This window comes from Hyposmocoma kahamanoa, unplaced genomic scaffold (assembly GCF_003589595.1).
Source record: "Hyposmocoma kahamanoa isolate Upper Pololo Valley unplaced genomic scaffold, ASM358959v1 138, whole genome shotgun sequence".
In the NCBI taxonomy this organism is placed as follows: domain Eukaryota; kingdom Metazoa; phylum Arthropoda; class Insecta; order Lepidoptera; family Cosmopterigidae; genus Hyposmocoma; species Hyposmocoma kahamanoa.
In genome coordinates, this window is record NW_020653492.1 from 6,105,705 (window position 1) to 6,123,093 (window position 17,389).

The 17,389-nt window shown below is 35.5% G+C and overlaps 1 protein-coding gene across 1 annotated transcript in view; it reads right to left on the minus strand.

The window, feature by feature from the left end:
* Nucleotides 1-1,847: 1,847 nt before the first annotated feature.
* Nucleotides 1,848-17,389, minus strand: part of LOC113240451 — a 36,507-nt gene continuing 20,965 nt past the window's right edge. Inside the window, exon 3 of the mRNA XM_026477763.1 lies at nt 1,848-5,665. Coding sequence (XP_026333548.1) covers nt 5,519-5,665 — 147 coding nt within the window. The 3' untranslated portion in view covers nt 1,848-5,518. The remainder of the gene's footprint in view (nt 5,666-17,389) is intronic.

The window sequence follows — 17,389 nt, forward strand, 5'->3', positions numbered from 1 at the left end:
AATCCTATTGTAGGCCCGCCAAATATGTCATTTTGATGTCCTGTTTGACTTTCAACTTTTTGTATGTGGTTTTTCAAAACATTTTGTGTTATAGAATGTATTGTATACGTTTCACTCATAGCCAAGGCTGACTTTCAATTTGATACTCATTGTAAATTTTTACTTTGTTTTTTAAACAACGCCATTTTGTCACTATTTTTGTATTCTAAATACGAAAATGGAATACCCCAATCTTAAACTGAAATAAATACAAAATTTGAAATTCAATAAACCAGATTCATCCCCTATTTTGCCACCCTTAGAGTTCCTTGAAACTTGAATGGAACCACTATTGAGGTACCTACCCCCTTTTCTACAAAAAGGGATTATCGAAATCGGTTCGCATATGGTAACATACACACAAAAAAATACGAGTCGAATAAGACCAATTGAGAACCTCCCTTTTTCAAGTGAGTTAAAAATTTTGTATTTATGTTCAATGAAGATACAATATTGAGGAGTATTTTGCTATAATAAAATTAGTAGGCGCTACCGATGTCGTAAACGTTTTTGCTCATAAATTAATATCAGGCGCTTAACGTTCTTTCTTTTAAGAGAAGAATTTAATATCATCAACTTTTTGATATTGGCTTATAAAGGTACGTTAGAATTAGGTAAGTTAGAATTAGGCCTTTTCAACTAGAATCATTATTCACAATTGCCATGATTAACTAGCTGCAGTAGAGCTCCTTGTGATATTAATCCAGGGAAGTACTCTGCTACCTTACCTCTTTCTCCCGCCAAACAGTAACGTGAGCATTACTGCGATTTGGTTTAGAAGGAAGCTGGTGAAATCATAGGCACATAGGACTTGCCAACTTATATCTCAGGGTACGGGCGCAGTGGCAGTGTCATACAGATCTTTGCGATTTAAAGCTCTGAGTGGCACTGCCAATTGTTGGAACATGCGCGTTATCGCGCACAACTTGTTCGCCCCGTCACTTTGATCTATCATATTAGCTTATAATGGCCACAGACAGATCCAGGTCTCTTCGATTAAAAGCATTATTGCCATAATTAAATCAAGGAAGGGAGGTCACAAAATGGACTGTTGTTGGTACTAAAAAAAACCCGATCTATCGAAAAAGTCCGTGGAATTACGTCTATTTGCCAAGTTTTATGGAAATCAGTTACCAGAAAGTGCATGAAACCGGAGTCAAAACCTAGTTTGCTACCCTTAAAGGTGAATATTTTCTTCAAATTTAAATGGGATAAATACCGAAGTACCTTCTTTGCAACAAAAAAAATCATCAAAATCGGTTCTAAAATCGCCTTACGGTCTCAAACTCGTATCTTATAAAGAGTGATTTTTCAGGACATGGCAAAACTTTCTATTTATTTTAATTTTTTTATCAAGTGTGTTAATTTGGATACCTTACTTTAAGAATATGTAAAAGCCTGCAAAATTTTGTGAGTACAATAAATTTTTTGCACTTCAGTAGCTTTGTGCTTTATGATAAGAATTTGAGAAAGAAAGGCGACGAAACGCCGCTATCGCGTAATATACATACAAAAAACAAACAGTCGAAATAAAACACAGTGGTTATGTCATTCTGGATATTAATATATTTTTTTGTTTATCAAATATATTTTTTTGTTTATCACCGACTGGAATTTATTTTTACAAAACGCCTATGAGCTGTTTGTTTATTACATACTTGCTTTATTCATTTTAAATTTCAGAAGCTTCGCTTTTATTGATAAATTAACGTAATAAACGAAAAGCAAAAAAAGGCATTTCTTTTTCAATTCCTAGAAACGATTAAATATTACAAGCAATATGAAATAAAACTAATAAAAAGTTGCACGTTATATTAATTTTATTTGTTACATTAAGTATACAAGACGTTACAAGAAGAATGAAATACTTGAGCCAGAAACAAATTGTATAGCCTCTGAAAGATTTCTTACTTAATCTAACTACACGAAAAAGGTTTCTATTTTCCTTGGTACTGTGATAAAGTATTATTTCCATGATTTTGTGACATTTATTAACAAAAGAATCAATCTGCATGAAAACAAACACTCTGTCTAGCTTATTCGTTGTGGAATTTTATCAAAGTTATATTAAAAACAAAATCTGAGTTGCTTTTCCAGCTTACATTCTGTTTCTGGAAGGTTTGTATATTATTTCGATCATGCGAACATCGAACAATGCGGATGCTGATATTCGCAAGAACGAAAGGCGATTTATACGAATAAAACTGTATATAGTTTGATGTTCTATTGACTGTATGTTTATATGTATGTATGTACATAAATTTATCCTACCCAGTGTACATATATCTGCCATCCGCGACCTAAAACGCGGCTACGGGACAAAATATATTTTTGAGATATCATAAAAGATCATTGTTTAATGATATTGATAATGAGTGGTTTTGTCACACGTAAGTCATAAAAATAATAATAACAATATGAAATAAATTATGTGTATGTGGTATTTTAAAATTCTCCTATTTTAAGAGCATAAAAAGGTTACCGATCGATTTTAATCCTAGAATTTTTAAACCTCTTTCCGGAAAGTCGGAATTTTGCAGATGTGACCTTATTACACCAAGGGTGCGAAATTTTGAACATACAATTTGTTGCAGCGCTGAGAGGTTTGTATGGACGGTAAAAAAATGTATTTGCTCTTCAGACAAACATACATCTGTAGTTGCTTGCAAAACTAAGGCCTGTATTAATAAACAGCGCCTAATTAAGCGGGTATCAGTTGATACGTCACTTCGATAATAATATCAGCAGTATCCTGGATATGGCGAAGACATTGCAGTTGATTAAATAAAACTAAATAACGACATTAAGCCTTAGCTTCAGTGCTGAGCAACTTTTATAAATAAGCGGAAATTTTGACAGCTCTAAAATGATGGGATGTCAACGAGTTTGAGTAAAAGTAATTAATTAGGTACTCAACTGTGTCAACTGTAATATCAAAAACAGCATTTTGAGAAATATCTCAAACAAATACAATCAAAGGTACATTGAACCTACGTTGTACATTAGACGTTAAGAGTTGATACGACCTCAGTTTGAATTAAAATTTTTAAAATTTTTTAAAATAATTTTAAAATTTATTTTTGTATAAACGAAATCAAAGCGGTTGAAAAATTTACATCGTATCTAGTTCAGTTGATATTATAAAAATCATTGGTATATGCAAAGTACCTATTGAATATAGCGGTTTTGTAAAATTTCGAGGTAAGTTAGTATTTTTTTCTATCGTGAAAATTTTTAGGAACCGCGTTTTCACACCGTATACTATTCAATGTATATCCTTAATTTCACCATATATTTTTTCAAACGCGATTGACATTAACTTTCGCTGCGGAATTAACCAAAGCCTTCTGATTAATCAAAGAATTCTGTCTGGCAATTACAAGAGACTTTGCAAGAAAACAAATTTGTTTTGCCTTAGGCGAAGATTTTTGTTGATATGAAACTGCAAAACGCTACTCTGGGACTTGCAATGTTATGGTTTGACACGATAGTAATATTAACTAATAACTTCAAAGTGTGGATTACACAGGTACAAATAACTTATACAAGCTTAAACAAATGCATTGGCTATAGTTAGGTTATGACTATAACAGATATGATTATCAGGTAGAAAATACTAATATTATTTTTGGCTAAATTACACTATATATTTTTTTTTAAATTTTATGCATTTTAAATACATAATTGTTCAAAAAACTTAAATAATAAAATAATTGGCATACAAGGAATTATAATAACTATACGAATCCCTGTAAATTAAACTATGTGATCTTTAAAGACGAAGTTAAGATTTTTGTCATTGTTACTGAGGACTCAAAATATGCGATGATAGCAAGAGAAATTTTCTACTGGAGATTTCTTTAGAAATTTGAAATATGATGTCATTTGTTCAAAATATTGACTGTCGGAAGAATATTTATATTCTTAACATTCTGTGCATTTGCTGAAATTATTGGCTGTTTAGGACGAAACTGTGGTAGAATAGAAATTTTCTTGTTGATCTTCAATAGTATAAGATTTGCAAGATAATGGCAATGGCATTTGGAAATATTAAGCAAAAAGGTAATGCTGAAACGCGGTTATTCCCGGCAATCTTGTCAACTTTTGTTAGATTGTTAGATTCCTGCTCAACTGGGAAAACACCGAAGCCGAGTTCCAGCAAACCAGTCAAATTGATCACAAACCGTCCATTTGGATTGCGAGTCGACTGTAATTGGTGTTTTCTTGGACTTATTTTAGGCTTTTGACTGCGAGCCAATTCATATTCTGTTGATAAAACTGGTGTACATGGAAATCATATTAATTCTAAAAAATATGCTGGTTTTATAGCTGATGACATCTGTCAAGCTGCTTCTATCTGGGAGACAATGTGTAGTAGGCTTTAGCGACTTTGGGATAATTGATTTAGGTGTACCACTGGGCACGTTATAGTGGCCAACGCTATTTCTGCTTTATGTTAACGACATTCTATTTTAAAACTTACAAAATGCATCCACAACTCGCTAAGCAATTGATGTTGCGGTTTTGTTACATGGACAGACTTCGAGTAATGTTTTTGACAGGAATGGCTTTAGTAAATAAATGGTTAAATAGCAACCGTCTAACCTTAAGTGTAGTAGTAGAAACGAATATTTTCATGAAACAACTGAAGCAGCTCTTCAAGAAATAAGAACATCGTGTGGCACTCTTGCCAGATCGTCAATACCTCAGTGCACTACAATTAAGGAAAGGAAAAGCCGTGTCAATTAAACACCTCCACGTTATGTTGAAGAGGTTAAGTATAAAATAGAGACATTCTTTGCGTGAGGGAGAAAACTTATTTATATTATGAGATTCCGAGAAACATTGGCATTGGCACTGAAAATCAGTGGTGAGAACGCGCTGCGCTTCCCAGCAATTGCTGAGTTAGTAACCCTTTTGTTACTGCAGCTGACAACACACAAAGTTGCTTTGTGTTCGGACTAAATAGCGTCTTTTTTCAGGAAATAATTTTTGATTTTGTGCTGTAATTTGTTTTTTACGTTGCAGTTGTTTATTGCGGTGTCATTTGTGGAAATTACATAAATATCTGTTCTTACTTTCTTTTTACATTGTAGACTAAGTTCTATTGAGATTTATGTGGTAAGCCGGTTTTGGCCGTACTGTATTTTATTGTTGTTTAAAGTGGTGCTGCTGCAAACACAAGTTTGATTAAATCTGAAAGTCCTCAAAGTGTCATATAGGAAACCTATCCTCTACCCTACAACTATTCTTTCCTTACGTGTGCGCCAATTTTTCGTATAGTCTCTTTATCGGATTTACAGATCTAAACAGTTTTGATGAGGTTTAGATCTCATTCCCTGGTGTATTCCAGTGGTTCAAAATAATGCACACCATCCGTCATTATTGCACGTGCGGTATTTCACTAAGTCTTAATTTTCATTCTTGTAAGAGACTCATAGGGAACTCGGACAAAAATGTTGCTTGTTATAGATGTAGTTTACTTCTTGAAGATCTGCTTAATAGTGGACTTGAAGCCAGGACGGTTATCGGTGTGGTAGAGCACGGTGCGACGCTTTCCGTTTCGGTCCGTGTACATATAGTACCCGTTGGGCGGGAGCTTCATGTTGTCTGACGGCTGCTGTTTCTGCAATATCGAAAAGTTCTTTTAGCAATGTATATAGACGGTCAAGAAACAGTTCCAAAATAATCTTTACTATCGCAGAAAGTCAGTTGTAAGGTAATTAAAATAATATTTATATTTCAATAATAGTAATAACAATGCTTCTCGACGTGACACGTATTGTTTGCCGGAGAATACCGCCTTCTCTGTATAAAATTCTAAATTTATCTTTAGGCTTTTTATATGATACCAAATGATGGGACGAACAAATCATGCGCTTGGTGGCAAGTGACATGCCTTTCAGTAAAAGTTGCAGTGCCACTCAGAGCTTTAAATCGTAAAGATCGGAGGGGCACTGCTACTAAGAAGTTGAAAAGCACCCTTAACCTTCAAAACCGGAACGTTTAAAACTAATTAAATATTACTGCTTGACGACAGAAATAGATAAGTTATAGGAGAAACTATATAAAGTACATAAAGTAGATAGGTACTCAAAGTACTAGTAATATACCTGAGAGTCTCACCAATCGCCTGGTCTCAGACTATGGAGTTCATTGTACTATGAGTATCATAACAGAGTAACAAAATTAACTCCGGAGCACTAAGATCAGAACCAATTCAGACAAGTATATTCCAAATAGGTTATGAGTCGCTACGGTTTTGCTTTTTATTTATTTTTTACAAACGAAAATAAAGCCGTATCGTATACTACACGTGTTTTATTTAGTTCAGTTGAAATAAAAAAATCATTGGTATATATCGGCGGTTTTGTAGAACATTTTTGATGTAAATTTGTGTTTTTTATAGTAAAAATTTTTTCACAACGTATAGTACTTTATTTTTTTTATAATATTAAGTGACGGGACGAACAAGTCGTGCGCCTGATGGTAAGCTACACACCTGTCCATAATTGCAGTGTCAGTCAGAGCTTTGAACCGCAAAGTTCTGAAGGTCACTGCCACTGCGCCCGTACTCAGAAACATAAGTTGACAAGTCCCATGTGCCTGTAATTTCACCAGCACCCTTGCCCGTCAAAACCGAAAGACAGCAATGCTGATATTACTGCTTGACGGCAGAAATATACCTATTTAGGTAAGGTGGCAGTATTTCCCAGGACGAACTCTTTCACACGGGACTCTACTGCTACTAAATTTAAAACTAATCAGTGTGTACGCGGAACCAACCAATGCCATTTGAGGTAGTATAGACTTTTAAAATATTCTTAAAAATGTTTTGACTGACCTGTGTAATTAATTTAGTTTATTAGTTGATAATTCATTTTCAGGTTAGTATTATTTACCTAATTTCGGTGGCAATTTTTATTATTTAAATATTCGAGTAAATTATTGTGAAATGTTACATAATATTGCAGGACACTGTACTCGAATATTAAATAATACTTCATGATAATATTCTACAATACATATTTTTGTAATGAAAATTGCCACCGAACTTATGTAGAGAAACTTACTCTGTGTAGTATATGAATAATTTATTAATATTCATAAAATAACCATAATGAGACCATGAACAATTTCAAGGTACAAAATGTAATAATAAGTAGGTACATACATTACACTGTCTAATTGATTTCTAGTTAGTGAAAATTAATAGGCTCAAGTGACGTGTCGCTAATAGTTTTTTGTTTATGTGTGTCAATAATTATTTGTCTAGTTCGTTTCTAGGCGTGTATGATCATATCGTCCTTTACAACGACCTTTCGTGACTTACTGTCGTAACTTGAGAAGTAATTTTTGAAGGCAACGTATGCTCATGTCAAACTCGTTTTATCAATGATTTATATTCACATATAAATAATGATTACTTTTTTATTAAAAAAACCGATCTCAACATTTTGTTAATTCCATCGTGTGTAGGTGCGTGTGGGATTGTTTCGATTACCTACATCGGCCGCGGTGTGTTTCGCGTAGAGTGTCTAAAAACATGGCCGTTTTTTGTATAAATTTGTGAGGCCATATCTCAAAATTCCATTACTGGGTGATACTAAAATAAAAAATAAACTTACGTGTTTATTTTATCAAAGTTCATAATATTAAAACTTGGCCAGTGATAAAAAAGTCACCATGTATAACTGAATAATTATTAATATGAAATGGGCGAGGCCAGTGTGTGGCTTTCTATGGTCAGTCATTCGAGGAAATGTGTTAAACCACGGAGCGTGGGGAGACCATTTTTACATATACTTCGATGATTTGGTCATGTAGAAATAATGAATTTTGGTAGACTGTCGGTAGAAATTTATAGAGCGAATGTGTATGGAAGCGTGGGGAGAGATAGACCTTAGCGTACATGTCTCGATCATATTGGAGATTTTAGTAGAAGCAGTAGAGCTCCTTGTGAAAGAGTTCGTCTAGGAAAGTGTTGCCATCTTATCTATTTCTGTCGCCAAGCGGTAATGTGAGTAGTACTGCGTTCCGGTTTTGAAGGGTAAGGGTGTCAACTTAAGTCTCAACGTGGAGAGACGTGTCACTTACCAACAGGTGCACGACTTGTTCATCCTATCCCTTAGTATCATAAAAGGCCGTGTAAAAAGAAACGTGTACGAAATAACGGGCATGTATGAAGAGGTAGATGGGAGTGAAGGTTTGTCAGGCGTAGTAGGTGAAGGATTTTTCTTTAAGTTTGTTCAATCTTTTATTAGTAAAATTATAACAAATAAGCGGTGGAGTGGAGTGTAAGTCTTTTCTTTTAATTCCGCTCACGACATTAAATCGACGTGACCAGTTGATGATTACTTTCTAGCCAACGTTTCCCCCTACCCGCTTCTCTCCTCGCACACCGTAACACTTTCTCTCTCACAATAAGCATTAATGCTGAGATCAGTAATCTCGTTATCGCCACAACATACCGTGTATCACGAACCGTTATATCATGTGCAATATGTTATACACTCACGGATATATCTTGCATTTTCAGTATTAAATACCCTAAACAATGTTTAAAAAGTTTGATCTAACGCCTGCAGAGCGTGAGTTCGAATCCAAGCTTACACCTATGATCTTTTTCGGAAGTTATGTGCGACATTTTCGATGATGAAAAATATCGTGAGGATCACACTTATTAACGCCGAATCGACTTAAATTGGTCAGAAAAACACTTTATATCTATGCAATAAGAGTGAAAAAGATTTTGCTCCACCAGTCACTAGACATTATATAAAAAAAAACGTTTCGCTTCAACCCGGATGGCTGACGTCGCACCGCAGTCTTTTTCGCTCTTACTACACGGACATAAAGTTAACGCGATTCTGTCTTTTTTTACGATATCAAGTGACGGGACGAAAAAATTGGTGTTAACACCGCCTGGTGTTAAGCGACACGCCTGCCCATAACAGTTGCAATGCTAGTCGGAACTGAGGGATACTATCACTACGCCCGTTACCTTGACACATAAGTCCCATGTGCCTGTAACTTCACCAGCACCTTTGAAAACCGGAATGCAATAATGCTCAGATTACTGCTTGGCGGGAATTTTATGCGTGGAATTTGACATTGGCGTCTGACCACGAAATGAATTCCGTTATGACGACATGATACACATTAATCACCATACATGTGTCTAAAGTGATTAAATATATTGAATGGGTTCTGTGTTATTTTTTTTTTCAATTTAATATTTCGCTTTCAGAATGGGTTAACAAAAAAACTTAAAGTTTTTTTTAAAACCTGTATGTAAATAATTAATAGGAAGTTAATTTGCTATACTCAACGTTATTGTATAACTCTTCCTAACAAAACTTTGTAAGGTTTACTTACTTTTTTGCCACCACGGCTTTGTTGGTTCACGAGATTAAGACCATGCTGGCCCCCTCTACGCCTACTAGTTCTGTTGTACAATTCTGTTGACAAGACTACATGTACGATCCCCAGTACCTAGTTCTGTCGGTTCTGTCCGATTATTCCGAGTACTGGTATTTTCTTCCCATTTGTTCTATTAACAGATCAATTGGGATTTACGATTCCCAGTCCCAAAGCGTGTTGAGTGCCAATCTTTTTTTGACCCTTAACATTTTTAAGTACACGAATTCTATTTTTATTGTTTTATTTCATTAGCTTTATTGATTTGTATTTGTCCGGCAACAAAAATTCCACCCCCACCCCCCAAAACGACAGTTTTTTTCGAAAGTTTAGAGTAAAATTATTAAATAAAAATCTACTTAAGGTACTTTACTCAGTTCATTAAAATAAACGATTATGAAAGCAACATTGCTAGTCAGCTGATGGTAGCTGAAAAGGTAGGTAGGTACCTCCCTGAATGAAGAAACAGATTTCTCACAGATGGCGCGATCTGTAAAGAACCACCTAGAAAAATTCGTAAAGTCCGCTAGTTCATTCCATGGCTTGGTTGAATCCAGCCGGATCAAACAAATTTTTTCTTAAGTGTTCTTTGTATTAATAATTCTCAAATGTAATGTACCACCTAACTTGCAAATTAGCCATGTGCATTCACAGCCACACCATAAATAAAACCTCAAAAAAGTTACTACGAAAATACAGAGAAAGTGTTTCGTACAATTGCGTAATAGAATTGCTTATAAAAGCGTTATCTAGAGCAGATTCAATGTCACACGATTAACAAACACCACTCAACATACATTAACTCCTTCAAAAGCACTTTATACAAACCGAGTCAAATTAAAGAAGCAATGAATATTTGAAGTATAAAGAATGCTGTTCGACAGGAACTTATTCTACAAACTTGTATTTGCAGTTCAAAAAGTCGATAGAGTTTATATAAATAATGTGCAATGCAATTGATCGACGACAAAAGTTTGTTGATTGTACATTCAAAGCCAATACGACAGGAAGTAGCCAATGTGTGTAGTGACTTTGTTGCGCTATGTAACGGTCCGACGATACTCGAGTGGCATTGCGTAAAAACGTGCGCAAACACGTGCATAGCGTGATTATAAGTATTGTTACTTGGCGTAATTCATTGTTCTTAACTTTATCGATATTATCATGAGACCCATTGACTTACAATTATATGGACGTCGGGTCCGCGCTAAAAAGTGTCCGAACTTATAGGGCGTTAAAATCGTATACAGAGCGTCATTCACGCTTTAGTCTTCGTTTGTTCGACTGACAGCGAAGCAAGCAAAATTAGACAGTACTGCGATGACTTTACAATTTAAATTCAACGTTTTAGCTTTTTCATATTCCTTTACATGTCACTACGTTTAAATAGGTTGACTTGGGACATTTTTTTCGTGGCTTTTGTATTAGACCCGTCGTCCATTTATTTGTAAGTCAATGATGAGACCTATTATTTTATTAGCAATGCTTAACAGCAGTAGAGCTCCTGAAAAGGTTCTTCCAGTGAATTACCGCCACCTTATCTATTTCTGCCGCCAAGCAAGTGAGCATTACTGCGCTCCGGTTTGGAAGGGTAAGGGTGCAGGTCCTAGCTTTTGTCCGTCCCATCATTTGCCATCAATTAACATAATAAAGAAATCGCAAACAATTTGAGGCGACTAGATTTAGATTAGACAGAAAAAAGTGTTGCTTAATAAGGCGCGTATCTTTCGCCGGTTCTTGAACCCGAGTCCCTGACCTCGGCCGACTGGCAACCGCTTCCTCCATTTAATAAAAATTCAAAATTAATCTTTTAGGCTATGAGAGAGGCGAGAATCTAAGATAGATACCCAAAATGTAATCAATTAATAATGATTTATTATCTCATAACAGATCTCACACTAAATAAAGAGTAACAATGTTAAACGATGTAAGAATTGTGAAAAACGGAGTCCGTGCTGGGCAACAAAAGTGTTAAGTAAAAATAGTATAAGTATAACAGGGCATTCTGTTGGCGATATCTGTGTCTATAAAAATACATTGCAAGAGTCGAAAATAAATAATAACACTCGCTTCATAGCTGCCTTAAATAGTTATTTTTGATATAAGTGCGGAAAGTTAGTCATTATTCACGAGTCTCGAGGCTTCTTGGCCCGAGCCAGAGGCGAGGGTCAAGACGCGAGACAAGTGAAAATGACAAATCCGCACGTGTATCAAACGACGTTTTTTAATACATTTGCGAAAAAACTACATTGAAAGTAAAATAAAACAGTATTAAAAAAACTCATTTTCTGCTAGTAAATTAAAATAATGAAATACAACCACTGCAACCATTAGTTAAAAGTCTATGGAAATCTAGTTCTAACGTGCTGTTTTTGTTTATTTTCTGTAATATCGGTCTGTAACCACTTTTCTTATTATGAAGTCCTGGTACTTTTGTTTAAACTTCTTTAGGAACCCGTGCACGGTAGTGAGATACAATTTATCTGTAATACATAGAACAAATATATACATAAAAATCTCGCCTGTCACCCATTCAGGGGTAGGCAGAGACTGTGGACCTCCACTCGATACGTTCATTATATAGTATTTGTAAATAAATATAAGTTTTAATGACGAATGACTTACGTCACAAAGCACATAAATATGAAATAAATATACAACTTCGTTAGTTCTGTGCTTAAGATTTGAAACAACAGTAAATTTAAAAAAAATGGAAATGTAAAAAGCACTAGTGCGAAAATTCCAACTTTCGGCACGATTTGTAGTACGAAAAATACCACGTTTTGAGCAACTGTATTAAAAAAATAGTTTTGGTCACACTCTCTCCTAAACAACTACCGTATCTATCATTTTTGACATAGCTAACCACAACGCTCTCTTACTACTCTGTTCGGCGTTCTGCCTTCGCAACTAATACCGTATGACTAAATATTGGAAAGGCTACATAACATCCTTCTCATAATAAGTTTATGAATTAAATAAAAAAAAAATTGATCACATTACACAGTAAAAAGTGTCCCACTGCTAGACAAAGAGCAACAACAATAGTTATGTGACAATAAATAATACATTGAAAATGAATTTTAGCCTAGAGCTTCTTGGCATGACATTAAGCGCAAACCTCAACTTTGGCGCTTCTATAGAGTCTAAAGCGCAAACTGCAGCCAAGAAGCTGGGTATCCTTAACAGGGTGAAGCGATACTTCTCGCCTGGACAGCTTTTAACCTTATATAAAGCGCAGGTCCGGTCTTGCATGGAGTATTGCAGTCACCTGTGGGATGGCTCAGCGAAATACCAACTAGAGGCTCTTGACTCGATTGGTCGCAGAGCCAGGAGGCTTATTGGCGACGATGAGCTCGAATATAAACTTCATAGTTTAGCCCATCGGCGAAAGGTCGCGGGTCTGTCGGTTTTTTACAGATTATACTTCGGAGAGTGTGCCCATGAGCTCCACCAGCTCATTCCATCCGCCCCCTTTTACCATCGGACATCTAGACGAACGGCGGGATATCACCCTCACCTGGTTGATATTCCTTTAAGACGTACTAAGCGCTTTTCGTCATCTTTTATAATGCGCACAGCCCGTGACTGGAATTCCCTGCCTGCGTCTATTTTTCCGAGTACATACAACCCGAATATTTTCAAGGTGCGATTGAATAGGCATCTTCTGGGCGAGCTCGTACCAACGTAGACCTCATCTTTGCTCTAGGGCTAGGTAGTCGTCAAGAGTACGTCCATTTTTAATAAAAAAAAAAAAAAAAAAATTCCAAAATTAAATTATACAAACGTTTCGAGCTGTTTACAGATCTCATGGTCGCAGCTGACTGAGATGGTATAGTTGAAGAAATATTGTTTGCACTGATGAATGTTATCTCATCGAACGGCTTATCCTCTCTAATAAAATAGAGTACTATAGTACATTAGTGCAGAGGCCGGGAAGTAAGGGATTGCTGGACGAGTGAGTTACAAGGCCGAACGCTAGCATGGCCTTGTATTAATACGAGTCCAGCAATCCCCGTTCCGGCCAAGGCGTGTACACCTAGTGCTTTTCTCAAATAATGCGGCAACCTGACACAAACAAAGGTTTTTTATACCTACTTATTTACTGTATCGAAACTAATATCTTTCAATGTTACACATTACGATATGTAAACAAACCTTACCTTAGTTGCTAAGAAATTGTCACCTGGAGCCTCGTTTAAAATTGTCAATGTGTTCTCTGCAGTAGATATTTTTGATTTTTTAGTTCTGTAACCAGCAGATTGGCGCTAAGCAATGCCTCTTGTTTTAAATTAGGTCGAGTAGAATCCATTACTGTATTTTAGTTGTCTCTCGTGTCACTCATTTTCGCGACGAAAATACAAAAAAGACGAAAAAACAGTAATACCAAAGCGCTTTACTTTATTTTACCGCCTTTTCCTTTTTTTAAAAGTAAACGGTATACGTAGGTATTTTTAATTCTCGCAATTACTAACACTAGAAAGTTAGATGTATGAGGTTTTCCTTTGCCTGTTTACATAGTTCATCTAGATTTAAAATGCGAAATGCTTTTTCTGAATTCAAGTTTTGAATTATTTCTTTAATCATCAGGCCGGATTACTTAATCTGTAAGTACTTCGTAAAAACAGCCGGCCGACTCTTGTCTTACTAATTCAATGTAGTTAGTTTCGAATTTCGTTCGTTTAGTGCCAATGCGTAAAAGTGTTTAAACTATTGCACTATACAGATGGTACGTGCGTTACCGAGACGGCTGTTCACTAAAGATAAAACGACAGGGAATCGGTGTAAATGTAAACTATTACATACCTAAACCTAAAGATATACGTGACTCGGGTCCGAAAAAACAGCTTCATTTCAATTTTATAACGAACCAAAGAACTGTACATAACAATATAAAAAAATCTCCTTTAAAATGACATACAGCCTTTTATGTAACAATCAACAACGGTTACAATAATTAGTTGAATTCTGAATTACCTTTAACTAAATCGATGATTTTCAAGAACAATGGCCTAAATCAAGATAATTCATATTTTGTTTTAGTACAAAGCTGCGCTCAGAATGAGCTAAATTTTATTCTGAAAAAGACTTGATCTTTTTGTTTTTTATTGTTATTTATTGCACAGGAAAAAGCACAAATTACATTTAATAAAAGAAAAATACAAACAAAAGCTACTAACAGAAATTTCTTCCTGCAGACCTAAATACAGGACAAAATAACTACAATAACGGGCTTACGTGCACAAATCCAAAATTATGTAATACAATATTAATAACATTAAACTAGATGAAAGTAGATAAATATTTATTTCAATTCATATTTCATAATAAAATAGCTATAAAATATTGAAAATTAATTTATTACTTAAAATTTGTCACGTTGTTTTTAAATCATTTTTCTGATAAATTTGGGTAATAGGTCACTATTCTAGAAAGCCATCGACATATTATATTTAAGCACTTTTACTATAATATTTCCTATATTTAAATCCTTACTTACTGACATAGTTAAATAATTAACTATCCTTATTTGATAAATCAATAAACCAGATTAAAAAAGCGAGATTTAATAAAGCTGTCAAAAGTGTACCTAAGAAACAATAGAGACTGCTGACCTCGACCTGCGCAGGCGCCTAATAAATACTTGTCATAACAGTCGTGCTCAACGAAAGCGAGTACCTATTGTCAAAAGTGACTTGATTTTAGTTGATAGATACGGTTTCGTAAAAGCGCCCACTCATACTCTAAAAACGGTTTTATCGAGTACGCCACGCAGACCTATTGTGCATTTGTGTCAATCTTCAGCAGCAGTAAAGCTCCTTGTTAAACAGTTCAGGGAGGTACTGCCACCATACGACAACTTCCGTGATCGAGCGGTTTGCGTGCCGGTTTTCATAGTGTCTCTATCTCCGAGGTCCCGGGTTCGAGCTACGTTCCGGTTTTGAAGAATAGGGTTGCCGGTCAAACTACGTCTCAGAATGTCGAGCGCAGAGGAAGTGCCCCTTTGGCAGGCACTGCATCTGCATTGCAACAAGATTTATTCGTCCCGTTATGTGGTATCATAAAAAAATATCAGTTGTAAAGTCAGAACATTTTTATTACACCCGGTATAAGGCCGGGAGTTTGAACGAGTTTATGCCATTAGGTGCAATTAGCATGTCAATGTTGAACGTTTATTAAAGGTATAGTTAAGAGACCATGACGTTTGAGATTTAATTCCTACTTTTTGCGATTAACTTTTAGAACAGTCCAAAGTTCAAAGGGTCATGCTTGACATGATCTTGATTGTCCATTTTATCTTTTTTCTTTCTTTGTTTAGAAGTATTTTGATTTTAACAAATGTTCTTGCAGTTATTGAAATGATTTAACAGTTCTTAACCTTATTTAAGATGATTTTTTTTAAGTTTATCGAATCACTGTATAGAATGAAGTCAACGTTTTTATGAAATTACTCCACTAGTTTGTAATATTTATTAATACAAAGATCGAACACTGAAAAAAATTACTTCGATCCAGCTGGATTTGAGCCAACGTCTTATAGCAAACCGTGCCAGACGCTATGTCAACTAAGCCAGACTAAGGTTCGCTAGTTCGTTCCGTGGCTTAGTTGGAATAGCTTCTGCTAGAGGCATGAGTATAGGGTATGTAAATGTAAACTTAAACTGCTGGCGTTCTCTTACTGATAACCATATGATACCAAAACTACAAGATTCTTGTGTACGACATTGTCCAGGGAAGTACTGCCACGTTACCTATTTCTGCCGCCGTTTTGGAAGGGTACAGGCACATGGGACTTGCCAACTTATGTCCCAGGGTAAGGGGCGCAGTGGCAGTGCCCCTAAGATCTTTGAGGTTTGAAGCCCTGAGTCTTGTAGCTTTCTTAAAGGGAAAAACGTATAGAATGAAAAACAATAGATATAACAATTTTGAATTTCAAATTTAAAATATGTTCTTAAAAAGAATGCCAGTGTTCTTATTATAACTAATAAGTTTTGATGCTGAGTGGCACTACAACTGTTATGGATAGGCGTGTCGCTCGCCACCAGGCGCATGACTTGTTTGTCCTGTCACTTAATATTATAAAAAAAAATTAAATACAATGTACCCATGAGAGTTCATCGATGACGTGCGCTGTCCTACCCGCTGTTTAAATCGGCGCGCTACCGAACCAACGCTGGCAATCGAGTTGCTTTATGTGGTATTCTTTCTCAGTACAATGACTTGTTTAGTATTAATGACATGTTTTGTTTACCTACTTCTACATTTAAAAAAGCCTTTATTTCATTTTTTATTTATATATTTTTTTGACTTTATTATAAATTTCTTTTTTGTGTCCTTTTTACTTAGTTTAGTTTTGCCTTACGCATCACACACGACAATTTTAATTTTCATTGTGATATGTGGATAATGTTGTTGATTGTACATGTACTTATGTCACAGAATTTCACAACGAATGTAATAATACCATGCACAATTGTTTGTTATCCCTGAAAATAAATAAATAAATTTAAGTTAAGTTTTGAATTATCGTATGAATGGAGACTTTATGATTCACTGTTTGTAACCAATGTCGGTATCACGGTTCACCGTTATTAAATATTGTCATAGGTAGGCATTTAGCACCACCACTTTGCCTATTTCTACCGCCAAGCAGTAATGTTAGCATTACTGTGTTCCGGTTTTGAAGAGTAAGCTTGTTGGTGAAATTACAAGCACATGGGATTTGTCAACTTATGTCTTATAGTGTCGGGCGCAGGGGCAGTGCCCTTCAGATCTTTGCGATTTAAAGCTATGAGTGGCACTGCAACTGTTATGGACAGGCGTGTAGCTTACGACTTGTTCGTCCCGTCAATTAATATCACAAAAAAAAGGGTTTATGTAATTGTAATGTAGCTAAAACACTGAAGCGGAAATTGGAGGTAACAGGAGC